Below are 27,652 nucleotides of genomic sequence, written 5' to 3' on the forward strand. Positions count from 1 at the left end.
TCATGTAGAGCACTTTGAACTGCATTGTTGCTGAAAATGTGCTACATAAATAAAATTACTAACAGGCAAGGTCTATAAAAGACTTTTATTTCATTTTCATGCCCAGATTATCATTATTGTGCCATAAGATTACACTGGACAAATATGAGCGTCAACCCTCCATAAAGTGATTTTATGCTTTTATCAGCTTTAAAACGCTTTTTCACAAGCAAGAGAGAGAAAGTGATGAAAAAGAACAACACTCAATAAACATTTTAAATACCCCTACCCGTAATCACAGTGAGACAATGACTAATATCCCCAATACATTTAACTTGCATAGTGTTTTTTTTTCCTCAGAATATTTTCCTTATGATTTGTACATCATAAAACAGCTAAAGGTGAAAGGCACGTTACATCCAGCAGTGGTGAACCTGGCTCTGCTCTTCTGTACACATATAGAGATAAAGATGGCGTCTTTTGGCACCCCTTGTAAAGCTGAAAGAGCACAGAAGTCTTAAATAAATGATGATGATTAATCGTCGAGGAGACGTGGTGACCGAAGATCCCTCCATCAGCTCCACATTATTGCACATCTGCCTTGTGTTGTTACGCTGTATGAAAATAAGCAGGTCTAAAGTTCCAGCATACGTACTATGGGTCTGATGCTGCAATACATCTGTAATGGGATCGGCTGGGACTGATGCAACATGTACAGCAATTAATCCTGGCCACCGTATGCAAACGCTCTGTCTGCACAGAGGAAGATTCTCCCATGTTTGAGTCCTTTCACTACAAAAACAAAATCGTACCAAATCATTTTAGTCTACTTGCTAGTGCAAATATCTTAGTGCACTTTAAATAAGAGAAAATTAACTTATACAGAACTGTTCAGCAACATTTAGGAGATTGTTTAAAGTTAAGAATTGCCAGATAATTTCACCTATAACAAGACATTTTTCCCATAAGTTAAATAATTCAGCCAAGTATGAACAAAGAAACGGTATGTTTTCTTGTTTTTCACGTTGTGAATAGTGGCTGAGCAAATTGGACCTCTGCACTGCAAAAAAATAAAACTTAGCAAGTATTTTTGGTCTAGTTTCTAGTGCAAATATTTGAGCAAACTTGAAATAAGACAAAGCTAACTTTTCAGCAAAATTCATAAGAATTAGAAATTCTGTAATAATAATGAAAAAGTATTAGTTTCCCCACGTTGTAGGAGAAATAATCAGCTTTTTTCCATTAATATTTAGGACTTATTGATATAAGACAAGCTCATATTTCTTGCTGAAAATTTACTTGCAAGTTAGCTTTGTCATATTTCAAATGTACTACAATATTTGCACAAGAAATTAGACCAAAATACTTGGTAAGATTTTATGCTTTTGCAATGTGGGTCACATGTTTCACACCAGGCAGACAAGAGATGAACACGTCAAACATGACTAATTATAAATATCCACACAACCTAATGAACTCAACAGATAAATCTATGAATGAATACAAAATGTTTAGCTATGCATATTTTACAGTAACTGTTGGGGATTTTGTTAAGTACAACCCATCTTGAAAAAATATATACTTCCTAAATAAATATATTTAAAGTAGAGGTTGGAACTTTTTATTTTCCGTCTGCTGCTGCAATCACAGATGCATTTATTTCAAGATTTTTTTTATATATATTTATTTTACAAGAGGTGCCAGTAATCATGAAGGGAACGATGGATAGTGTGCAGAGCCGATAGCGGGTCAGAAATGGAAAAAGGTGCCTGAGGCGCTGCGGTGATTTAGCACCGAAACATCTGAACCTGAAGACTGCTAATGCACTTTGTGAAATCTGTAGGCAGTTAGGACTCAACTTGTAACAGCTGTAGCTGGAAGAGTTTCTTAAAAGGTCTCAGTATCTACAAAAAGCAAAATAATGAGACGACATTGAATATTAACCTGCAAAAACACAATATTTTGTTCATCAGAACAAAATATTACCAAGTATTTTTGGTCTCATTTTTAGTGCAAATATCTTATTACATTTGAAATAAGAGGAACCAAACTTACAAGTAACTTTTCAGCTAAATATAGGGGTTTATTTTACGTCAATAATTTCTTAATATTAATGAAAAAGTGCTAGTTCAATTTGGAAATTATTTCACTTATAACATAAGAAACATGTATTGCCATAAGTGAAATAATCTGCCAGTGGAACCAGTACTTTTTAAAACAAATATAAAGGAAGTACTGATTCAATCAAGCTCCAGTTTCTTACTGAAAAAGTTACTTGTAAATTAGTTTTGTCTTACTTCAGGTGCGCTAAGATATTTGTACCAGAAATTCAAAATTACGTGGCGAGATTTAGTGTTTTTGCAGTGCATCCTGACGCTTAAAGGCAACTTCTGAGACAGAAACGAAAGCACAGAGAGCAGCGTGTCGCCGCTGCGGCTGGTTGCAGGAAACATTCAGACGGTTCAGAAAACGTTTGGAAAAATATAAAAGTCTTTGGTGGGTTGGGAGGAGCTGCAGTTTGTCTCCAGGCTTCGCAGAGGCAGGAGGATGGAAGTCAATCAAAGTTGATTTGTTTGAAAAAATAAATATCTTCAAAATATTTCTATAAAAAAAAGGGGGGAAAACCCTTTGATTAATTAAACAGCACCTGAAAAGGCACTGACGTGGCTCCCTACTCCTCCATGGGAACATGGGACAGGATGGAGTGCTCCTGAGCGATGGCTGCCAGTTCTTTGAGGAACTCAGAGAAGAGGACCGTAGCAAAGACCTCCGTCTGATCCAGAGAGATGGCTTTGGGTTTGGGAGGCGGGGAATTCCTCAGGATCCTTCCTCCTTCATACTGGCTGGACCTGCTGCTGCTGGTTTTATCTGCAAGGACCCAAAACCAACAGGTGAATGTTTCAACTGAGAGAAAATGAGGCAATTTCTCCATTTTTAAATGATTAAAAAATCCTAAAATCAGACAGCTCCAAGTAAACAGAATAAGATATGCACTTATTCCATTGCTCATCTTTCTACAAACACCCTGCTGATATTTCTCAGAGTGTATTCAGCTGTGAAGCTACAGAAGATCCAGTTCAAATGCCGGGTTGGAGCTCAGAAAGACGAGACCTAGAGGAGGAGGAGGAGAAACCTGCAGAAACACGGCCTGAAGAAAATTATCATCAAATCTGTTCAGACCTGTAAATGAGGCATCGCCTCCTACTGCTGCTGCTGCTTTGGCACAGCTTTTTTAATTCTTCACAACTATTCATGTTTCTGTTATTGCAGTCTTTTCTGTCTGATTTGTAACTGTTAGCTCCATTAAGCCATGATCAGTGACTAACCTGGGTGACTTTAGAAGGAACTGAATGTGTGAACATGGACAGGTTGTAGCTGTGCACTGTAAAAACATGAAATATTATCAAGTATTTCTGGCCTATTTTTCTGGTGCAAATATCTGAATGTGCTTGGAAAAAAAACAACTAATGTGCAAGTAACATTTCAGCAAGAAATAGCAGCTTATTTAGTCAATAATTCCTTAAAATAGATGAAAAAGAATTTCATCCATTGTCTGATTTTTTCATTTATAATTTAGAATTATTTCACTGGTAGAACTAGTTCTTTTTCATCAATATTAATGAATTATTGATTTAAAATGAGCTCATGTATAAAACTGTGAAGTTACTTGTAAATTAGTTTTGCATTATTTCTGGTGTACTAAGATATTTGCACAAGAATCTAGAGCAAAACTACTTTTTTGCTCTAGATTCTTGTGTTCATGCAATGTGGTCCCCATCACAAGGGCACCCTGGGTGGAGAGCCACACTGGCCATCTTAAAACCTGCCTCATTCATTCTGTTTTAGAGAACTGAAATAGTACTTCAACTGCACTTCTTCTTGTTGCAATTTATTGCTCATATTTTTGCTGTTTTGATAGTGAAAAATGTACATACAAAATGAGCTGGACTAGATGACTCAGCTTTTGAGGCAGAAGTCAGTCCAAGCTGTGGTGTGTGTTTACCTGTGGTGATGAAGGAGGCCTCCCTGGCCAGCAGCCAGTGCTGGGCCACAGTGATCAGCTCTGAGAAGTCCTTCCTGCAGGCAGCCAGCTCCTCTATCTGGTTCTTCACAATAGACAACACCTGCGGAAAAATCATTTTACTAAGAATCTTCATTTCCATATGATCTAACAGTAAAAACACAAAACCTTCTAGTTGGTCTGGTTTGTAGTGCAAATATCTTAGTAAACTTGAAATAAGACAAAACTAACATTCAAGTAACTTTTCAGTAAAATAAAGGAGCTTGTTTAAAGTTGATAATTCAATAACTCCTTAATATTAACGAAAAGTACTAGCTGTAAGTGAAAAAAACGTATAATAGTGATAATAAAAGTGCTACTTCTACTGGCAGATAATTTCACTTTCATACTTTTGCATCAATATAAAGGAATTATTAAGTTAAAACAAGCTCCATTACATAATGGCATGTTAGGGTCAAAAAACTGAAAATTCCAAGTTTTTTTCTAGAAAATGTATCTGAAATTAATCACAAATTTTTTTGTGTTTTTTCTTGAAAATCTTTGATTTTTGCAGAACCAAAATGTACTTGTTTTTTTTCTAGAAATATTCTGAAATGTTTGGAGGAAATGTTGTCATTTTTTATATATCTACAATGGCCCTAACACGCCGTCATTGCTTTAAGTCAACAATTCCTTAATATTAACAAAAAGTACTAGCTGTAAGAGAAATAAGCTTTTTGTATGTGCGCATGTGTTACCTGGTAGAGCGAGCGGACGGTGGGCTGGAACACCAGGTTGGTGTTGAGCAGGAAGGAGCGGAGCAGCGGCTGGGGGTAAGCAGCCAGCTGGGCCAGGATCCCCGTCAGCAGCAGGTTGACATGAAGGCTGTTGGACAGCATGTTCTCCAGGCGGGACAGCAGCACGCTGATGAAGGGACCTGCAGGAGGAGCATTAGCTGCTTTTACATCGACCACGGTTCAATTTCACAGTTTGAAAATACATTTGCTCAATGGAACTCTCCCAATTTTGAAAAAAAAAAAAAAAATCTTGTTCTTCAATAAGTTTTTGCGCTAGGATGTTTTTTTTTGGCCATGTCAAAATTGGTTTATTTCACAAAATAATGGAACCACTTTTTTGTCATCATGAGTTATCATCAGGAAGTAATAGGATAATTAGGTGCTGCATGTTTAGTGAACAAGCTTATTTATGTGTGATTTTAATTGTGTTTTTTTTTAACAGAAAATATTCAAAAGTTGTTTTCAAAGGAAGAGAGACTTTATAATATAAATTATTAGAGCTACTATTAAATAATATCCATACCTATCAGAATATTGTGAACATATCATTTACATTTATAAAGAATCTGAAAGTAGAATGAAGGTGTACTGCTACATTACTTATAAATAGGAAGAAGTCATAATTGTGATGTTGCTGGAGAAGCAGTGAAAGTTTAATATGTTTGTACTTCTACCCACTCATTTGAATGTTTATCATTTATTGTATTACTGTCATTTCATTTGCAATTTACAATGTTCAATAAAATTCGAATAAACAAAAAGGTACAAAACCACAGCAACTGCTAAACTGTTTTTTTTTAGAAAATAGTGAAATGTTTGAAAAGGCAGCTTCTGATTGTTTCCATATTTTAGTTTTTCAAAGCTGCACAATATTTTGTGTTTTTGCAGTGAGTCTGAACTGACCTGTGAAAGGTAAAGCATAGTTTCCTCTGGAGCTTCCACTCCTGAACCTCTGAATGGCCCCAACAGGAGACTGTGGCTTCTCTGACTCTGGAGTCTCAGCTGTAAAGGAAGTGAAGTCCATTTCTTCCTCTTCCTCCTCTTCCTCCTCCTCAGTTGCTGCAGTCTTCCTCACCTCTCCATCAGCCCTCGCCGGTTTCCCACCTGCCTCGCTGACCAGAGAGCGAATCAGCTCCTCATACTGAGCTAGAAGATCTTCACTGGTGTTAGTCGCCTTCTGCAGGTTCCCGTTGCAGTCAGTCTGACCTTTGACCTTGGTCTTTAAGCTGTTCTTTGCGTTATCGGCCATCAGGGTTCTACTGAGCCCGTTCTTCGGCGAGGCCGGCGGGGCCTCGTCCACCGGTGGTGCCCGCTCCGTCTCTGAGACGTCTTTCTTGGCGACCAGGTCGTACACCATGACGTCGTCCTGGAAGTCGCTCTCCTCGGAGTATGAGCCTTTCACCAGCATGATGGCCGACCGCCTCATCTCCTGGATGTGCTTGGGGAGCGGCTCAGAGGAAGGCTTGGGGTCCGCCGAGGCCTCAGCTTCCTGTACTGGACACGCGTCAAAGCTGTCGTCCCACTCCAGCTCTAGCTGGGCGAAGGAGGCCAGCTCTTTGGTGGGTCGGGGGCGAGGCGGCGGCGGCAGCAGCAGCGGCGGCGCTGGTGGGGGCAGGACTCTCCTCTGAGCCTGCCGGCCATCTGGTGCAGGCTCCTCCAGGACGCCCGCCTGGTACCGCTCTGGAGGCGGGTTCTCGCCGTCGTACGGCGCCGACCACACCTGGCAGGCCCGGATACAGCCGCTGATGCTGAGGCGGGCGTCGTAGAGGTAATGCAGGTAGCTGACGTCCAGGTAGATCTCTGAGCCGATGGTGCAGCGGTTCCCAGAGCCGTCATCCTCGTCTGAGCAGCTGCCCTGCTGGTCTGATGGCGACAGAGAACAGGCAGCCATGTTTATCCATCTCCTTTATTAGCTTTAATTGATGGGGACAAACACAAAATAAAATACACAAACTGAAGAAAGCAGCAGCCCTATGGAGCCCTGTCGCAATAAATCAATTCATTGCATGAAAAATTAAAGCCAGATCAATAATTTTCATTTGCATAATTTATTGTTGTTTTCATTCTTTTTATGAAAAACTGGATGACAAAAGTCTTCAGGTGCTTTGGCCTTTTTTTTTTTGAAGAATAATTTTGTTTATAGAGATTGATAATTCCTTTTATTTGTTATTTCTGCTGGGGTTTTTTTATATGCATATTTAAAATGTCTTCCAGTTCCAGTGTTTAATGTTCAGTAGAATTTAAAGTTTATTGATCCTTCAGAATGTGTTCTTGCATTATTAGGTCATTACCTTTACATTACTTGAAAATGGTCTCAAAACAACAACATCCTATTAACTTCTGAGACAATTTAACAGTCAGCAAAATGTGTTACAGTGGCAGACCTGGTTCCATGACTGCATCATGGTGCTAATAGCAGGAACTAATTTGCAGCCCTTGTCTGTAGTCTGGATTTTCTAAAAGCTACTGTGAAATAAAATAGTAATAATGTAAAAAACCAAAACATGATATTGACAACATATGTACAATATAAGACACAGAAATTAAAAACATGACAATATAAATAAACATTACGCATGGATGCATTGTTTTTGTTTGTTTCTATTGAACATACTGAAGCTGGTTTTAGACTTAAAATTGACAGTTCCAAATGCCAGATCCTCTCACAGAGAGAGAGAGAGGCCTTTGGGCAAAAGTGGTATGGAATCACTTATAGTTACCAATGTTACTGTTTTAAATAATAATAATAATAATAATAATAATAATAATAATAATAATAGGTGTCATTTTTAGTGGAATTTTATGCTGAAGGTTTTACAGGTGGTGTAGACAGTTTGTCTACGTGTTAATAAATCATCAGATTACATCAGCAAGTACTGATATTAGAAAATATCATTTGTATTTTTGAATACTTGGTAACACTTTATTTGAAGGGGTGTTCATAAGACTGACATAACATCTGTCATGAACATAAAGAAGTCTTTATGAATGTTTATGACAGTTGTCATGAAGTGTCATTCAGTAAAAAATGACACTTTTAAGGTAAAGTTGTGCTAAAAGTTGCATTAAAAATGCCAAGGTTGCTTTATTTGGTCAATGATGACACTTTAATGCAAAGTTGGGAGTTTTAATTGAGTTTTAGAGCAATTTTTAAAGAAATTTAGCATTAAAAGTGTCATTATTTACTGAATGACACTTCATGACAACAGTCACAAACATTCGTAAAGACTTCTTCATGTTCATGACAGCCATTTATGACGGTGTCGTGTCAGTCTTATGAACACCCCGTCAAATAAAGTGTTACCGAATACTTTTGTATTTTCAAAAGTAAGTACTTCGATACTTTAACATGAGTCAATTTTAGAGTAAATCTACTGAACTTTTACTAGTTGAGAAAGATTTGATCATGAGTGTTAATACTTTGACTCTAGTACTGAGTAGTTTGTCCACCACTCTGTCTAATGGAACTGCTGCAGAGCAGAAATAATGAGTTTGATATCAACAGCAGGGGGTAAAGTGATGTAACAGAGCGGAGCAGCAGGAGGTCTCAGTGTCTGGTAATACACGCCATCATCATCCTCCCTGCTCCACACTGCAGCTACATGCAGATCAACACCTGACACACATTTCTCTATGATCTAGTACTATCTCATTTTTATGTTCCTGGCCTCTCTGCAGCTCATTTCTACAACATTTAACGTCACTGCCGCATTACTGCAACATTCCTAACACAAATATGGCCTTGCTGTAGATTTAGAGGCTTTAAAATGTGTCTGAAAAGCTTTCATTCATTTTGACTTCATAAGGAGCTTTATGTTGGAGAAAAGCACAATGGCTCCTCAGGAGAGTGGAAATAAACCCACCAAGAAGCTTATGCAGGATTAGAGGACATTTTGTCTTTACAGTGAGTTCCAGCTGGGCAGGTCCACTTCTAGTTCTTACCTCAGAAAATAATTTACTACAATGTAGTCAGGTACAGAGAAAACAAGCTTACTAAGGATTTTTTTTTTTACTTTTTCACCTGCTTAACTTAACAATATTTAATAAAACAAAGTCATCTGTTGTGTTTCTGGAAACATTTTTTAAAAGAACACTGTAGATCAGAAACATAAAGAGGATCTTCCATGTTCGCACTTTTATAAAAAGGAAAGCATTGTCCTCCATTTTTTGGTTGGTTTTTGCCCATTGTTTTTAGGATGGAAACAATCACTGGTGGCATAAACTATACTTTAAATATAACTGATCAAAACCTGGAAGAGTTTTAGTCTCAGACATGGAGAAAGGGAGGGTTTTGTGTCTTTTCATGTCGTTTAAATATCTAGTTTTAACTGTGTATCACGATTAACTTCCATATGCTCCTTAGCTACCTGTGTTGCTGGAATTGTTTGGAGTTTCCCCCCCCTTGGAAAAGAGGATGGACTCCAGCTGCCGGAGTGGCGGGGGGCTGTGGTCAGGGGAGCAGCAGGACGGCGTCAGCGCCAGGATCTTGGCTGCAGATCCTGAGTAGAAGTCCCTCTCCCTCACCACTCGTCTCTGACTCAGCATCATGTGGTTGCAGGGGATCAAGTACCTGGAGAGACAGGCAGGAAGGCGAGTCAGGAAAACCGGGCGGTCGGGGGGGCTTTGACAGAGGGGACGGCAGAGAGATATTCCTGGTGGGAAAGGCTCATTTTGTCATGAGCCACTCACTTGAGGACGAGCTGTAGCATCACATCCTCGCAGTAGAGGCCGATCAGAGTCCGAAACAGCGCCAGGGACACCGTACCCAACTGGAGTTGTCATGGAAACACAGACACAAAAAAGGATGAGGAAAAATATCCGCCTGACCTGATCTATTTAAAGGGGCAGTATTATGTGGTTTCCAGGTACATAGTGCCATTTTATAGCGCAATCAAGTAACTATGTTGTCTTCAGTTGTCATAAAAATGCTGCATATAGCAAACATGGCTTAAAAGAAATCTGACTTTGTAATTTAACACATTGAAATTGGTACTCTGTCTCTTTAAGAAACTCCTGCTCTTTCTGAAACTCTATATTTCACTTAGAAGTAGACAGTATAATGAGTTCAGCTGATGTGCAGTTCCACCAGGTGTTTGCTAATTTCTATTAGCTAGTCTGAGGGACCTTCATCTTCGAAGGCAATGTTCAGTCCACTTAGATGGGTTAGGGTTAGGGTTTGCACAGCTGAATGGTTACCATGGGAGGTAAAAATAATTTCTCAAACATGCAGGAAAGAATCAAAGTAACAGTCTAGGTATGTTTTTGTTAAATGGATAACATTATAACATAATTTAAAGTAAATTTTACATATTATTGCCCCTTTAAAACCAGCTGGAAGGGGCACACGTTTTTTGTTGTACTGGGAATTCTTTTGTTCTTTAAACATTGATTGCTTCTTTTCATACAACTAATAATTTCCAACAATAAAGTCCCAATATCCCAAGTTTGGAGCTTATGGATCATACCGTTTAAAATACAAAGGGACATTTCTAAAGAAGACAAAGAATATGTGGATCTGGCGCTGTACCTGGAAGGGTGTGTTGATGCGGCTGACCAGTGTGTCCAGAATGTAGACGCCCTCATGCTGATGGAGGAGGAGGAAGGAGAGGAAGGTTTGCAGTAGGGCCGGCTCGGTCACGCTCCTCAGGAAGAGGTCAAGGTACGCCGTGGTGGTCATCACCTCCTCTAGAGTGAGCTGCATGCAGCAGAAATTGGCATAATCCAAATACCAAAGCAGCATCAAGAACTGCTTTGTCATCAAGAACCAGTTGCATGGTGATGGGAGAAAACAACAAACCTTGTGCAGTGCTGGTGCGAGGACAGGCACAAGGAAACCATTATAGATGTAAGCCAGCAGCTGGTCTCTGATGGTGTGATGGGCGACCTGGAAACAGCATCAAGAGAAACGGGGCTGTTACTGAAACACTGTGGGACCACATGTTTGCAGGAAGAACAGAAACAGAAAATATATTTTGATTTCCTGTGGTTTGCTCTAGAAACCAGGCTGTGTTCTTTAAGGATGGCCTATTGTGCTTCCTTGAACAGAATATGAAAGGTCTATGGATGACACAAAACATCTTCATTAAATTTCTTTTGCACAAAATCATTATCAGATACTGAAATTTTACCAAGTCCGTTGTGCAATTTTAAGCTCCTTTCAGAATGTTTTAGGACCTCCTAAAATATTAAAACAAGCTACTTAAATCATTTAGCTTTAACGGCAGCTGGAGGTTTGAGAGGACCATCTGTGAGAGTCCTTTTGGTGGCTGTGACCTTTGCCCCCACACAGACTCCACCCCACAGGCTCACCTGGATCACAGCATTGCAGAATTCCAGTGAGTTGAGAAACTGGACCAGGGACGGCATCCGGAGCCACTCCTCTTTGTGAAGGCAGTGCCACTCCTCAGTGGAAATCTCCAGCTTGGTGGGAAGGGATGAGTACAGCCCACTCAGTCCAGTGGCCAACACCTGGGAGACAGCTCACTGTGAGAACTGGGCAGTGGTGGAGAAAGTACTCAAAATATTTACTTAAGTAAAAGTACAAATACAGAGACAAAAATGTACTCAAGTAAAAGTAAAACTACCACATTGACATTTGTACTTAAGTAAAAGTAAAAAAGTACTGACTTTTAAAAATACTTAATATTAAAAGTAAAAGTACTTGCTGAATAATACCTAATCCCTAATACAATATCATTAAGTGAACTGATCGTATTTAATTTTAATACATTAGAAATGTGCCATTTTAATGAACAATGCCACAGATAAACCATGATTTTATTATGTTTACTCTCTGTAACATAGTTTAGACTTAGATATGTGATTCTATGGATCATAATTTCAGGGATGGAAACATCTTGTCTCCTAACATAGAATGAACTTCACTTTTTTTTTTTTGCCACTAGTGGCATTTATTTTTAAAGAAATCCAACAGAAATGGGATGGAAAGAAGGTGGGTGGGGGAGGACATGCAACCAAGGAGCCAGAAGCAGTGTAGTGTTGTAGTCAAGACCACCTACCCAAGACCAAGTCAAGACCAGCACCCCACGCTACGTGACACAATAAAATTAAGTTTTACCTATCAAAATTGCTTCTCAAATTGATCTGAAAGATCCACATTCCCATAAACACCTAGATATTAAATACTTAGAGCTGAAATAAATTTAATCAGTAAAGATCCGTCCAGAAGAATCGGATCAGGATTCTTCCTGATCCAACACTGTGACAACACTTTGGTCACAGCGTTGTCCCATAAATGCGACACCTCAGTCAACATCTCCACACAATAATTCAGCGCATGAGTGACAACTTTTTTTTCGTAGCAGATGCAACATGCGTCTCTGTACAGCTAGCTTTGCTAGCATCACGTCCACACAGCTTACCTTTCTTTAAGCTTTCCTTTCAAGTGACGCTAAAAGTTGAATGAAGTCCCCAACGTCTGTGAATGCGAAGCTCTGCTGATTTTACATGTCGCCATATCTTATGATTTATGCAGCGCTATTGTATTACTGACGATTAGACAGACATCTTCTCCCGATAAGAGGAAACCACTGCGCATGTCTTGGAGCTCCGCGTGTGAGTAAAGGTGGAGGCGATGGGTGAAAACAGACACTAAGTCACGTTATTGCTCGGATTTTACGGCGCCACCTTAAGTCCCTGAACTTCACATTTTAACGGAAAAAAAGAGCAATGTGACTTGGATGTAACGAGTAACGCGACACTTTTGTAGAAATGTAGGGAAGTAGAAAGTACAGATGCTTACTGTAAAATGTAGTGGAGTAAAAGTAGAAAGTACCCATTATTAAATCTACTTAAGTACAGATACACAAAAAATTTACTTAAGTACAGTAACGAAGTACTTGTACTTTGTTACTTCCCACCACTGGAACTGGGACCGTCAATCTCAGATGCATTCCATTCTTGATTCCAGTTATGCAGTTTGTATCATCTACATAATACATAATACTGCCCCTTTAAGTCAATAATTTCTGAAAGGGGCAGTAATTTTAGTTTTTCAGGCACATAGTGCCATTTTATAGCATAATGATGTAACTATGTTACCTTCAGTTGATATAAAAATGCTGCATATATCAAATTTGATTTCATCATGTCTCCTCTATTAACACTTTAACAATGTTTTTGCCAGGGTTTTGCTGAGAAATAGCTTCTGTTGAGCATAATGAGCTCAACAGAAGCTCAGTTCCACCAGGTGTTTGCTAATTGTTGCTGACTAGTCTGAAGGAGCTGAGTGTGAGAGTCACAGTGGAGGGCTGCTCAGTGAGGTGGAAGCTCAGAATGTGCAGCTCTGAGGAGGAGCTTCGTCCTTGAAGGTTCCCAGGCGTTAAACACAGCTGAATGGTTACCATGGAGATTAAAGGATTTCTCAGATAATCAAGGCAACATTTAAGGTCTTTCATTAAGGAATAACATTATAACATGATGTAAAGCTCAAAAGTTAATTTTACAGAATACTGATCCTTTAATATTGATGAAAAAGTAGTAGTTACAGGTGAAATAATCTGTCAGTGAATTTTTTCCCATTATTTCACTTATAACTACTACTTATTCATCAATACTAAGGAATTATTGACTTAAACCTGCTCTTGTTTCTTGCTGAAACGTTCAGGTCAGTTGGTTTTTTTTCTTTCAGGTGTACTAAGACATTTTCACCAGAAACAAGAGCAGAAACACTTGGTAAGCCTTTGTGTGTGTGTGCAATGTGGGAGCCTCACCGGGCAGAAGAAGGTGTTCTGCGCGACGTGCTTGGCCACCCTCTCATCCTCGGCAGACAGCGACATGATGAGCAGCAGGGCGTCTCTGGCCTGCTGGCCCACGGGGCCCTCCCTGTGGATGAACGGGATAAGGAGGGAGAAGATGAGGAAGTTGGTGGCCCCCTGGTCCTCGCTGGTGTGGAAGAACAGCTCCAGAATGGACGGATCCTTCGCCAGAACGCAGCAGAGCTGGTGGAGCAGCAGCACCAGCTCCGCCTCCACAGCCGGCGCCGCAGCGCCCGAGCAGGACGACAACAGCATCATGAGGGGCCGCAGGATGGGCTTGTGATGCAGCAGCGGCTGGTGCGCCTGGCCCACCAGCATCTCGTACATCTTCAGCTGCTCCAGCTTCATGTCGTCACTGAACTCCCTGCGGAGGCTCCACACGAACAGGCGCTCCATCACGTTCTCCATCACCACGAACTCCAGAATGGGCCCCATAGCGCCCCCTAGGCCGCTCTCCTCCTCCATCAGCAGGAACAGCATGTGCTCCACGTAGTTCTGCACGGCGCTTGCCTCGTCCCCCGGGATGGGGCCAAAGCGGGAGGGCCCTGCCACCCCGCCGCCCAGGCCGATGACCCCCAGCGTGGAGCTGCTGCGCAGCGGGTCATGCTTCTCCAGGATCTTCACAACCTGCAGGAAGGAACCCAGAAACATTCTGTTGGTGGGACTCTGAAGAACATTCCGGATTGTTTTAGCGGCATCTCAGTTTACACACACCAGCTGTTAAATGAAGAGACTTTGATTTAACCCAGGATGCTGATCTGTAGGTGAGTTTCATCTCTGGAAGAGGTGTTTTCCTTTCTCTCCATGAAAACATTATAAAAGTGGTAGAAAATCTAGGAATAAAGGGAAGGAAGAAATGATGACTGATCTGCTCTGATTTGGACACAAATAGGTCACTTTATCTGAGTCTATCTGTTCTAAAATATTCACCTGAAGCAATAAGATGCTTGCAGAATTTCTACCTTCTGTTTGAAACGTGTTTGCCAGGTAGAAACCAGGGGGAAACTGGATCAAAATGAGTGGAATATGGATGGAAACCAGTGAGAACTGGTGGAAACCGAGTGGAAGTGGATCAAAAACGGGAAGATAAGGGTAGAAACCAGTAAAAATGGGTGGAGAACATTTGGAAACTGGTGAAAACCAGTTGAAACAGGTGAAATCAGGTGAAAACAAAAGAAAAACGGATGGAAACCGGGTGGAAACTGACTCATGCTGTATAAATAAAGTTAGCTCTGTGGCTCAGAAGAAAGCAGCTTTTGTTGCTGGCAGACCCTCCCATGTGTGTCCACTGGGTAGAAACCAGAGTCACAATAATGGGCCCAGTGTCCCCAGCTTGACACTGTTGCCATGACAATAACTGGTTGTGTTTGAGAGAACTGGGCATAGCTAATGGAAGGTTAGAAAGAGTTTATCCTCCCAGCCTCAGCCTGATGGACCTGATGGGTCCATCAGGTCCATCAATTAGACCTGATGGGTCTGATTGACCTGATGGGTCCCTGTGATTTGGATTTCGGGGCTCATCTTTGTCCTGGCTCTTTTGTCCTGGCCTGTAAATCAGCCAGGCAGCATGAGTTAGTTTCTGTTTATTTGCTGAAAAGCAGCTTTTTTAAACAAAAGGAGGAGAATGTGTTGAACTTGTAATGTTGTAATATCTTTTTTTAAATTTTATTTTCTTCATCTCTGGCAGAGGAACAGCATGAAGTCTGACGGCTCTGGAGGAATTCGGTTTGTGGTCTTTGGCTTCATCAGAGCGGACACCAATACGGAATGTTGGAAACAAGATTTAATACATTTTCACTCAAAATGTTAGTGGAAAAGTACAAATACAGTTCCAATGTGAACTTAGGACATGTGTTTTTATCCAGAAAACCTTTCTTTATCCAACTCACCTACTTCATCCCTACTTTATGAATCATTTTGACTCCTCTTCATCCCTCTTTCTAACATCATTTTATCCCTTTTTACTCCTCTTCATCCCTCTCTTTCTCCTCATCTCTCCTGTGTGACAGAGGTATCAACAGACAGCGGCTCTGGGCTCATTAAACAGCTCTGAGTTTTCACCAAGTCCCTGAACAAGTTCTGCGAATGGGTGAGTTATGGGTGTTGGCACAACAGTACGAGTCACATGGTGCTGGTGTCAAATTCCTGAGTTCTGCCTCTTAACTGTGTGTGCAGCTTTGTAGTTCAGAGGTAGATGCTTCAAGAAAAAGGTTTCATCTAACAAAGAGACTGGTTTTGACATTTTGAAAATAAATTTGCTTTATGGAAACATGCTAATTTCGAAAAAAATTCTCATTTGTTGATAAAAAGTTTTTGCAACTAGGATTAGGTGGGGCGTTTTTTGGCCATATTGAAATTTGTTTATTTTGCAAAACTGCAATGGAAACACTTTTTCACACCATGAGTCACATGACTGAGAACCGGATTTTGCCAATGGCGCAAACCACGAAGAAGACTACAGGAAGTACTTGGAGGGCGCATCATGTTTTTGAATATCTGATCGCATGAACAAACTTATTCACATGTGATTTTAATTGCATTTCTTAATTAATGGAAATTGCAACCCTAGTGGAATATTGACAAAGTTTTGTGTACATTTGGAATGGAAGCATAGCTAGTGTCAAACATTTTGGAATCCATTCTTTAAATTTAATCCTAAAGAACCCTACAAAAACTCATGAAAAATTGGTATGGAAATGTTTTCTTTGACCTTTGTGATTTTATGTGTTTATATGTGCTTAAATTTTACAGAATGTTTTACATTATGGTTGTATGTCACTGGTGTCTGGTTCCCTTCCCACAGTGGGAGGGGCTGACCAGTTTGATAAGGTTTAACATGAAGAAGAAAGATGAATCCAGACTGCATTTCAAGCTGCTGTTATGCTTCCACTGACATACAAACCTTCATCTGAGGTTAAGTAAAGTTGGTATTGTCCAGTTTTGTGTGCATCTGCTGACCTGGCCAGGGATGTACCACGCACTAAGAAGAACACAAGCTTTGAAGTTTTACTCCAATGGAAAGAATTTAATTTTACAACTAACTTCCTCACAGAAAGCAACCACAGTCCAATCAAGACTAAAAACCCACTCAATGCTTTTGAACCATAATCAATGAAACATTAATCAACAAGCTGATGTGTAACAATGGCACAAATTAGTAAAAGTTTCATACTGCAGCTTTAAAGCTTTCAGAAAACAGAGACTGGAAATCCATCTGGAATAAAAGCCACAACATCAGGCTACATTTAACCGACACAGCCAAGCCCTGGAAAAGGAAGGTTCTGGCAGCAACAAAGAAAATACAGACTTAAGACCAGTGGCGCAAAAAGTGGGTATGCAGCGCATGCAACGCATAGGGGCGCAGCACGTACCTTTCCATTCGCTGATTTATGTTTTCGCATCTACCTGAATAACGTGTAGTTGCGCCCCTGCTTAAGACTAAAATGAAAACACAGCTATGGTCGGTGATGTTAGGGACCACACTTAGTTTCTATCGGACCTCTGTGTACCCCATCCCATCACTCTCAGTCAGGACAGAGGGAGGAGGCCCAGTTCAGCCCTGAGTTAGCAGCCATGCTGGTCCCACAGGGGTAAACATGGAGCTTTAGAGAGCCAAGAGCCAGAGACAAACTGCTGCATGCTGCCAAGATTCCAGCAGCCCTCACCACTGTGGTTTACTGAGGTCACTTTTTACTCTCAGGCTCAGAGGCAGCAGCTAAGCCTTTCAGAACGACTCACCCGGCCGCGGTTTTTAACGCCACACTTTGAGTAAAACTGGACAGGACACATTCAGCATCTCAGTGTTTATTCTGTTTCATAGATTTCTACGACAATTCTACAAAAAATCGCAGGAAATATATGACAGTTTTGATGATTAAATGAATATGTTTGGAGGTTGGTTCATTAGAAGCTTTCAGGCCTTTAGTAAAGCTTAAAATAAGATGAGTAGTTCATAGATTTTCTTTTTCATTCCCACATTTATTTCAATAATGTACTGGTTCATTTCAGCAAACCAGATAAAAAAGATAATTAAAATATATACTGTGTATATATTCATGACAAACAGAATGATATAAATTATTTCTGCTCATTTTAATAGTAAAGAAGGGAAGCCAAAAAAAGCATTACTGCCAAAAATGATTAATGTTCACACTGCAAAAGCAAAGCGAATCAATGGAAAGTTTAGTTGAAGGAAAAAGTACAGGAGAAAAATAACATTGTTGGATCAATAAAAGGGGTTATTCCATTGCTGTACTCTACTTTTCTGAAAAAGAGAATTTTGTGTTCTTATTGACGTGTAAATATCTCACTCTATGTGTAATAAATCTACAAAACATATTAATTTGATGTTTTTTACTTGAATTACTTCTTTAAAATGTACTTCTTTAAAACCGTATAGTTTATTGAGATGCAGCTGTAAGCCTCCTAAAACGTCTTGTGCCTTACCTGAGCCCAGTGGTTCTTGAACACAATCATGCATGTCTCTGGGTCCACCCCTTTCAACACCAGAGACTGCCCATCTTTGTTTCCATTGGCAACCACAGAGGCCATCATGGTCACCAGATCATGTGGGGTTAGTCATGTCACACAGAGAAGATGCCTACTAGGAGCCTTCAGAGCCACGGGAAGGGAAGTCACATAAAAAAAACCTAGGGAATGTGGAAAAAGAAAACACAAATACCCATCATCACTCACAGAACCACAACATCTTGCTTCATAAAACAGCAGAAATGCTGGAATGATATGAAGATGTTGAGTCGGGCAGGCTGGCCCCCGTCTTAACCTCTGCCTGGCTGGGTAGCAGCTATGATAGGCATGCAGGAGGGAGAACAATAACAGGCACAGTGACATGACGCAACAGAGGAGAGACAGAAATTCAACGTCCCTGCTTCGCTGCTCCCTGGACTTCACACTGAGCTGTCTAACAGTTTTAGTAATGCCTCAGAGGTCCAGAGCGGATTCCTGCAGGCCCTCTGACATCCTTTCATTACAGAGAAAATATGACGTCAGACAGTAAACAGGCTCTGGCTTTAAAATCCTCTGGATGCAAATAGCACGCTCAGAAATGTGGACGAGCCCCCAATTTCCCCCAGAAATTAGCTGATTTAAGTTAAGTTTATACAAGACTGTTGCCTGGAAATTGCTGGTATTTTTAGATGTTGATTGGGAAAAAGTTCTGCGTTTAGACATCACAGCCGAAACACCGAGTCAGCTGTAGTTGTCATGCCAGTCCACTATACAGCACTGTGATTTTAGCATGTCGTCAAACAACGCATTTGCTTTTGACTCTTAGCTCCTCACCTCAGGAATAGTGTTTCGAATAACCATAAGATTGCGCAAATTGAAATTACAAAAATAAAACATCAATTTTGAAAAAAAAAAAATCTCAATGAAAAGATTTTGTTTGGGAAATATGAACAATGGGGTTAACGTGATAAAGCTAAGTGATTTAATCTAACAATGCATTTCATCTAAGGTTAATAAAAACCTTAGATGAAATTAATAAAAAAATTAATTATGTTCAATTTAAAATAGTAATCCCAAAGTCAGTGAGGATGAAATGAAAAAAAAAACACAGTGTAAGAAAAGTTAACATTATTTTCTGTCCATATAAAGTTTGTTTCAGATGTTTGTTCTGATTAACCACCAGAAGAGGAAAGACAAACTTCAATTGTTGCCATTCTGCTCTTTCACAGGCAAAATATTGGAGAGTCCAGTAAGATTTTGCAACCGTCTACAATTCACCATTGTCCACTTCCATTTACCAACAAGTGAATTTGCTTATGAGTTAAATATTTAGTTTGAAACTGTAACATTTCTTGTTCTGAAAGGCCGAATAATCCAAATTATTGCTGTAACTTTACAAACAGCACTAAATAGGAACCAGGACACCAACCAGTTTACCGTTTCCAGCCAGAATTAACCAAAACATTGTTGATCCTGACAAAGACTCTGTGGTTGTAGTGCCTCTTACAAAGGGACAGTTGACATAAATCGTTAAAAGGGACAAAACTTTCCTACTATGAGTGGAGGCAATCTCCTGACCACAACTATAGGCTGAAAGAAAATCCCCCAATGGGAGCTCGGCGGTAAACACTCGCTGTCCATGGAGCAGCACGCACATGTGCAGCGGATCGACCGCAGGTCACGCTGCAGCTGCACAAATTACATCCTCTGGGTTCCAACCTTAAATTAGGAAGAAATCACAACTTATCCCTTTTCCGACACACTGACTTCACTGACTTCCCCAGAACTAGAGACAAATCCCATCATCCACAGAAGTTACTGTAATAAGGTACAAACTTTTGCCATCTGCTTTCAGTTAGCACGTAAGACTCCGCCGGCTGGATCCTTGACAAAGAATGCAGAAGCTCTGAGGAGAGGGCGCGAACCACTGTGTGCCTCCTACCTCTCTGAGGCCATCTTTAGCAGGGACGCTCTGCTAGGCAGGCAAGGACCTCATCCTCGTTCTGTTGACACAGCAAAGAAATATAGAGATGTGTGAAGGAGAGGCGTGATGAGAAGGGATCTGACATGAGTAAGAGCTGCCTGGATGGAGATGGAGAGGAGGTGGTTACGGGTAGGGAGGGGCCAAAAAGTGAAAAACAGGTTGAGAAGAAGGCTACAGAGAAGGACAAAACACTGTATGCAGCACATTCACATGTTTATAGTCCTACCAAAGGGGCAGTATTGTGTGTTTTCCAGCCACATAGAATCATTTTATAGCACAATCAAGTAATTATGTTACCTTCAGTTGTTACATAAATTATAAAATCAAATGTAACTTAAAAGAAATTTGATTTCTTAATTTTAACACCTTGAAATTGGACCTCTGTCTCTTTAAGAAGCTCTCTTTCTGAAACTCAGGAAGTCATCACAACATTGTTCCTCTGTTAACCCTCTTCAACATGTTTTCGCCAGTGTTTCGGCAGCTACGTTTCAATTGACCACATAATTGAGCAATTTGACATTTCGAAAAGAAATTTGCGTAATGGAAACAGCAATTTTGAAAAAACTCTAACTTGTCGATAAAAACTTTTGACACTAAGATGACATCTTTTTTTTTTATTATTGAAATTTGTTCATATCACAAAAATGTAATGGAAACACTTTTTCACGTCTCACGAGTCACATGATCAACAACCAGATGTTCCTACTGGCGCAAATCACAAAGTAGCCAACATAAAGTAGTTGGCATGGCATGTTTTTTAGTGATTTATCACACAAACAAACTTATTCACGTCTGATTTTAGTTTAATGGAAAAATGGCAATTGAGAAATTGTGTTTTTTTTTTTACATTGACTGAATACTGACAAAGTTTTGCGCACAATTCTAATGAGCTCATTGCAGATGCACCCTGTTTTGTCACAAGGTGTTTGCTAATTGCTGCTGGCTAGTTTGAAGGAGCTCAGTTGGGGAGTTGTGGGGGATCGGTGCTCTGTAAGGCATAAACTCAGTAGTTTGGAAGCTCAAGCTCCAAAGACAAGCTTCGTCCTCGTGCAATGTTCACATACATGTTTAGCACAACTGAACGGTGGTCACGGGAGACTAAATGATTTCTCAAACAAGCATGAAAGAATCAAGGCAACACTCCAGGTATGTTTTAGATGAGGGGATAACATTATAACATAATGAAAAGCTCAAAGATAATTATGTGACCAGTCTGTTTTATGTTGACATCCTTATCAGATAACTTGGAGCCCAACTCCTTCAGAATATTACACCCATCCTTTGCAATGCCAAATCAACAATGCTCAGGGTTTCCTTTCATCATGGATGACAGCCATAGGAAGCTACTTAAAGCAGTTTCCTTCTTGATGTTGCTCCTTCCAAGTGAAAAAAAACAAAAAAACAAAAAAAAGAAAAACGTCTTGATTTTCTTGGAAAGTTTCCTGTGCTGGCTGAGGGTTTGGGATTGTGCAAACAGAGAATGAGAGTGAGACAGATGGAGGGAGGAGGTGCTGCATGTGTGTGCGTTAGTGGTTACAACTCACCCCCTTCAACAGCTGCTTTTATGTCTTGCTAGGGACTAAACTCACAGGTTTTCTCCACCTAAGCAGCATCACCTCTCAAAGTCACCAAAGGCTCCATTTACTGGATGAGAGTTTTGCTTAAATACGGAAAACCTCTTGACTTAAAATAGCACTAGTAACAGTCTCAGAGAAGGTTAACAAACACACATCAGCTGTTCTTGTTTGCACTTTGTCATCTAAACTTCAGCCATCTGGGAAATCAAAAATATTGTACAGTAGAACTGCACCACCGCCCAAAAGTACCAAGAAACTGCTGTAAACAGCAGGGATGGGACCTGATTTATGTTGTGAAATCTTTTGGCATTCAAAATTGAATTCAGTTTTTTTTTCCTAGCTCCGTTTAACCCCCACCCAGCTGCTTTTTAGGCAACAAAGCCTTGTAGCAACTCAGATGTGCTCCGTTTGTTCCAGAGTTTCTCCTTTCAGCAGCCAGCCGGCCTGAAAGCTAGCTGCACCTCAGCTGAGACCGAGCAAAGCTTTCACAACTCCACACACATTCTGACCATTTTCCATGAACTCGTTTCTGTTATCTAAGGGGAAAAAAACCCATATCACCAGTGCCTTGACTTGTATTTAAAAGAGAATGGTGTTTCCTAGGGGGTAGGCATTTGCTGTATCGCTTATCATTTATCATGATTTCTTATAAGAATTCTGATTTATCACTGTCACGATGGATTTTTATTAATGATGGTTAAACACCCCGAAAACTGTCCTTATTGTGAAGATTAATAGTTTGACTTTTTTCTACACTGTTTGTTCAATGAATGCGTCAATAAATGCCAAAAAAAATGGAAAATAGTTACCGCGTGCAGCTTAGTGCATGTGCAGCTTAGTGCATGTGCAGCTTAGTGCGATACAGATCATACTTCTTTATGTGAATGGTGTCCTAAAGAAGCACATTACAGGAATATTTTTCCAAGACCTTTATTTGTGTTTGTGGGGCTATAATTACTGTGACACATAGTCACAGTCATACAGTTACCTAAAATATAAGTAAATAGTTAAAGTCACTTTTATTGTACTTGAAATATTACCACAAAATACGATAAAACTAGGGATAAAAAGTCCCAATCGCCCACCCCTACTGTCACCCGTTTACTGTTTTTAAATCTAGTCCCAGATGTGGTGCTTTTCCACCCTAGTTTCATGTTGAACCCAAATCTCCCAGGAGCATAGTTCAGTATCAGTAGAGTACTGTTTGTGACCGTAGAACAAGACACATTTTAGCTCCCTAACGCTAACCTAATTCAGCCTGCTTCCTAAATAAGAAGGCGAGACAAACTTGATAAACTCGTCCAGCCTTGTAAGTCAAAGTTCCGACTGTGACAGTGTGAAAACATTTAGGAAAGTTGCTTTTTTACTTGTAGCCATTACCTCACTTATACATTTCAACATATATCATATATTTTCTCCAGTTTTAGCCATTTTAAAGAGTAGCTATGAGAAAAAGGACTCTCTTAACTGGTTTAAGTTCACTTTTACCAAAGGACAAGATGAACAATGATGTGACATGAGTGTAGAACAGATAGAAACAACCTTTGAATTAGATATTTTTTCTTTTATGTTTTATGACCTTAATTTAAATAAATTGTTTTTCATCTTATTAATACTACACCCAAATTTCTTTACACAATGTCTTATTGTTACAATAAGAGTCTATTTTATTCAGACAATCTGATCAATTTTTTAAAAACCTTTATATGCATTAAAGATGCTAGGTATACATGTATTAGTACAGAACTTGATAACAGTGTATTGGATTGTAACACTGGGGATTTCCAGAGAAACAATGTTTAGTCATTTTTCCAAATTTAAAATGTTACAGTCAGAAGAAAAAATGTGTGTAGAACTCTTCTGAAATTAAATATTAAACAAATGTTAAAATTTGTAAACAAAATAAGATTTTCTTACTTCCAACAAAACCTTAGACATACCAAAATGTAAAGGGATGCAGTGAAAGAATGAAACCTGGCACTGCTTTCACACATTGTGACATCACTTACACCGTCTGCTGCTTTTCTCTGTGTAATGTTTCTACTAACAGAAAATCAATATTCCTATTAAGTCGAAATGAGCTCATTACAAGCAGACAGACAGTCATAACAGGCAATCAGGTTTTTACCAAAATATATTGCCCTCTCGCCCTAACCTAAAATCCACACAGAGGCTGCTGCAGGCCCACGCAGTGGGAACGCTATTCCTGGTGGGATTGCATAATGAGCAGCACTCCCTGACATGAGATCAGCTTTGAAAGGATTAGAAGGGCAGATTTAAAAAAAATCCAGATTGATGCCAAGTAAACATTGTGAAATGAAAGAAAGCTCCCCTGGAAGGCTTTTATCTCTTTCTGTTTCCCTGATCGGGTTTCTGGCTTTGTCTGTCGACCCAAACGATTTCATAAAGGTGTGGTGAGGACAAGTAGCTGAAGGGCAGGACACACCCCTTTCTCAAAGATACATGAGCTTTCATGTTAAGCAAGAAGGCTTTAACCTTACAGATGACGAGATCAACCTCAAAATACTAAAGAAATGTTTTTTGTCATAGTTTGAAATCTTTTTCTTTACCTGTGAAAACAGGCTGTCCGGACGTCTGATGGGTTTTTTGTTTTTTTGCACTGGCTTGTTTTTGGAGCAACTGAAAATGTCTGTGAATAAATTCCGAGTATTGTTTTAGCTTCAAAACCAAATCCCAGTGGAAGGCTATGGGGAAATCTACAATCTGAACTCAGTGTGAAATTAGGCTACGTTCAAACAGCAGTTGAATGCGACCAAATCCGACTTCTCTACCCAAATGTCTGACTTTCTTTACCCAAACATAACCAATATCCGACTTTCTCTTTTACCAAATATGACCAATATCTGACTTTTTTAACCAAATGCGACCAACATCCGACTTTTTATGAGCAGCACTATTTTAGTAGTGTCACCCTCCAAAAAATCCGATCTGTGCCACTTCCAAATGTGAAACTAATTTGGACGCGTGACTAATAGGTTTCAAATCGTCTGCAGTCTAAACTATCATATTGCACTTTATCTGACTTTTACGTCATTGATGTGATACATACATCGTAATTCTGCACTAAAAGAAACCAGGCGCAGTAAATCTGGATGCTTCAATGGCTGAAAATTTAAATTCTGAAGGACGTCTGTTGTGTCAGTGAAGCACATCACATCACAATCCCACCACTCTTGGTTCTGACTACACATCCAGACACTACACAAGCTACACTGCTCCACAAAAAGCCATTGCTGTTAGTTGTGGTTTCTTTCTATTAGCTTCCTTTGTCTAGTTATGATCTTGTGATGATACTCTCGGCTCCCATTACTCTGCAACTTTAAAATCCAGCAAAGACACCCCAAAAGGCCAATCATGTCACTTTTAAGCAACTGACACCAGAGTCACCGTCAAGTTGGTTAGTAGGCCATGCTTTCTGCTGTGACACACGTTAATCTGATCGACACAAAAGCCAACAAAACCTTTCCTAAGTGGACTGTCTGGAAATCTAAAAATACGGGTCTCATCTGGTCGTAGACCTAAAAGAAATGGGAAGGACACATACATCTTCCAGTTTCTTGGCTGAGGTTGTTGCTGGCAGGTGGAAAATTTACCAGTGACCATAGCAACCTTAAGGACAAACATGTCCTTTAAACAGATAGCAGATGCTGAAATATTCAGGGTCTAAGTGAAGCTGAGAGGACAGAGGGAGTGAAGCCTCTGTCTTTATAGAACCCAGCAGGAAGGAAATGGTTCTGATCTCTGCTACCTTCAGTCTGCAGGGCGCTGACCCCCTGACCCTACATTTACCTTCTGAATTGTTCATATTAATATTTTATCAGGCTCTTCTTGTTTATATTGGAGTAGCAAATAATGAAAATGGTGCAGGAAAGACTTCCACATATTAATTTTAAAAAACCTGCCAGTATCTCTAAACTTAGACTGTTTAACCGGCTGTAAAACACAGAGCTATTGAGCAAAATGGATTCAAATTTCTACCGTTGGGTCTGATTTAAAACAGAAATTTAACATTTTCTTGCTGTTAAAACACTCAATTCAACATGCAAAAAACAGAACTGCTGTAAATTATTTAGAAAATTAATACTAAACCAAAACAAATAAATTTGTGTACAAAATAAGTTGTAGAAATCTTAAAACCTGTTAGTGTTGAATTTCTAAATGAACCAAACAGGAAGTTCTTCTATTTCCAAGAATTCTTTGTGTCTTTGTATTGCCTCTATTGATGTCAATCTGATGTTCAAACTGTTCCAACCTTAACCATGGACATTAAATAAGGTCTCATTTCCCTAATTTGAATCGGACAATTTGCAAGATGTGTGGGAAAATGCTTGTTAAATCTGTATTTAAGACTCTTCTTGGTAGGGTGGACACTAAAGTCTCAAACAAATGTTAACTGTGTTTCCATTGACCAAAATATATCGCTCTATCACCCTAATGTATGCGTAATTTGGAATTGTGAAAATAAATTTGCTTAATGGAAACACGGCAAAATTCATCAAGTCAACGAGTCTTGGGTCTTTCATTCAAAACAACATTTGGTTTGAGGCTTCAATAAAAGCATAAAAAATATGGCATGACTTTCTCTTCCAAATGTGTCACTGGCTCTTGAACAACACTGCAGGTTGACTCCACCTTGGTAGATAATGCTGTTTTAAGAGCAGCTAGTACTGCCCCAGGCTAGCCACTGTCTTTATTACTGAATTGGTTCCATATTGCTCACTTTTAAAAACAAGTCCAAACATAAACTCAGGCAAACACCCATGTTTTAACACACAGAACAGAGGACGTTAATGAAACACATCACTAAAGACAAAAGTGTTTGGTTTGAAAGAGAAATGCACCATATCAGAAACCAAGCCATGAATTATGTAAAAGGTAACCCAGGGCAACAACAGCAAAGAAGAAACTTCTGATATAATCCACCAGGGAAAGTTTGAGAAGCTCTGATTGGAGACGGAAAATTGCTTCTTGCCAACAAATGCTGTGATGTCATTCCTAACCTGGGCATGTATATGCTTGTGTGTGTGTGTGTGTGTGTGTGTGTGTGTGTGTGTGTGTGTGTGTGTGTGTGTGTGTGTGTGTGTGTGTGTGTGTGTGTGTGTGTGTGTGTGTGTGTGTGTGTCTGCGCGCAGCCTTGTATTTGATACACTGTAAGGACCACTTTCCTAATACATACCATGTTGTGGGGACTGCCTGCATAAGAAGAAGTGCTGTTTTTGGTTTGGGGATAAGGTTTGGGACGACTAAGGTATGAATAGAGTTTAAGTTATGTCAGAGTTAGGATATAGGAATGAATGAAAAATGAATGGAAGTCAATGCAAAGTCCTTGTGAAGATAGAAAGCTGATTGGTGTTCCAAATGGTCAAAAACCTTCAGCATTGAGCCAAAGTGGTTACAAAGTGTCTTCTGGACAACAGGGTTAATGTTTTGGTGCGGCCATCACAAACACTGATCTGAGTCCTGTGGAGAAGTTGTAAGATCTGAAAAGGTGTGAGTGAGTGAGGCGGCCAACAAAATGGACTCTTGAGGAAGGAAACCCAAAAGGTTTGACCCAATTCATACAGTTTAAAATACAGTTATGACCAAATGTATGTAAACTATTGAATTCAAGGAACATTAAAAAAAAATCTCTACAAAATGTATGAGGCATTTAGCAAACTAAGCTAAAACAAGAAAAGTGTAGTCTCAGTTAACTTCAGACAGTGACAAAAAAAATATCTTGGTGTTTCTTTTACACAGTGTATGTAAATATCTGGTATGTGTGCAGAGTTTGGTGTCAGATTCACTCCTTCACCTGCATCTGTGAGAAACTACAGCATTAGAAACTGACAGAGGATGAATGTGTTTGGCTCATAGTTCCTCTTAATCAGGAGAGCATGGGCACAAATTCCACTCAGAAATATTTTGTCCTTGTAAATCAGACTGGGTGGCTGTGAATCAGGTTTTGTAATCTTGTAAAATAAAAACGTTGAGAATGTTTGCTTTGTGCTTTCAAAGAAAACGATTTACGGTATTTATGTGTGTAAGAAAAATGCTAAAAAAGATTAAAT

The 27,652-nt window shown here is 39.7% G+C and overlaps 1 protein-coding gene across 4 annotated transcripts in view; it reads right to left on the reverse strand.

The window, feature by feature from the left end:
• Positions 1-66: 66 nt before the first annotated feature.
• Positions 67-27,652, reverse strand: part of fhip1aa (FHF complex subunit HOOK interacting protein 1Aa) — a 34,919-nt gene continuing 7,333 nt past the window's right edge. The window contains exons 2-13 of one of the 4 annotated variants that reach the window (XM_008397835.3): positions 19,857-20,023; positions 18,000-18,202; positions 13,509-14,180; positions 11,086-11,244; positions 10,574-10,660; positions 10,304-10,471; positions 9,466-9,545; positions 9,144-9,346; positions 5,680-6,639; positions 4,738-4,916; positions 3,983-4,103; positions 67-2,847 (exon numbers count right to left, since the gene is read on the reverse strand). In XM_008397835.3, coding sequence (XP_008396057.1) covers positions 2,651-2,847; positions 3,983-4,103; positions 4,738-4,916; positions 5,680-6,639; positions 9,144-9,346; positions 9,466-9,545; positions 10,304-10,471; positions 10,574-10,660; positions 11,086-11,244; positions 13,509-14,180; positions 18,000-18,107 — 2,934 coding nt within the window. In that variant the 5' untranslated portion in view covers positions 18,108-18,202; positions 19,857-20,023 and the 3' untranslated portion in view covers positions 67-2,650. Of the gene's footprint in view, positions 2,848-3,982; positions 4,104-4,737; positions 4,917-5,679; positions 6,640-9,143; positions 9,347-9,465; positions 9,546-10,303; positions 10,472-10,573; positions 10,661-11,085; positions 11,245-13,508; positions 14,181-14,267; positions 14,387-17,999; positions 18,203-19,856; positions 20,024-27,652 lie in introns of those variants that run through there. The other 3 variants (XM_008397747.3, XM_008397917.3, XM_017307337.2) reach the window with 3 other exon arrangements.

Source organism: Poecilia reticulata, chromosome 1 (genome assembly GCF_904066995.2).
Source record: "Poecilia reticulata chromosome 1, P_reticulata-male-v2, whole genome shotgun sequence".
NCBI classification, from domain to species: Eukaryota; Metazoa; Chordata; class Actinopteri; order Cyprinodontiformes; family Poeciliidae; genus Poecilia; species Poecilia reticulata.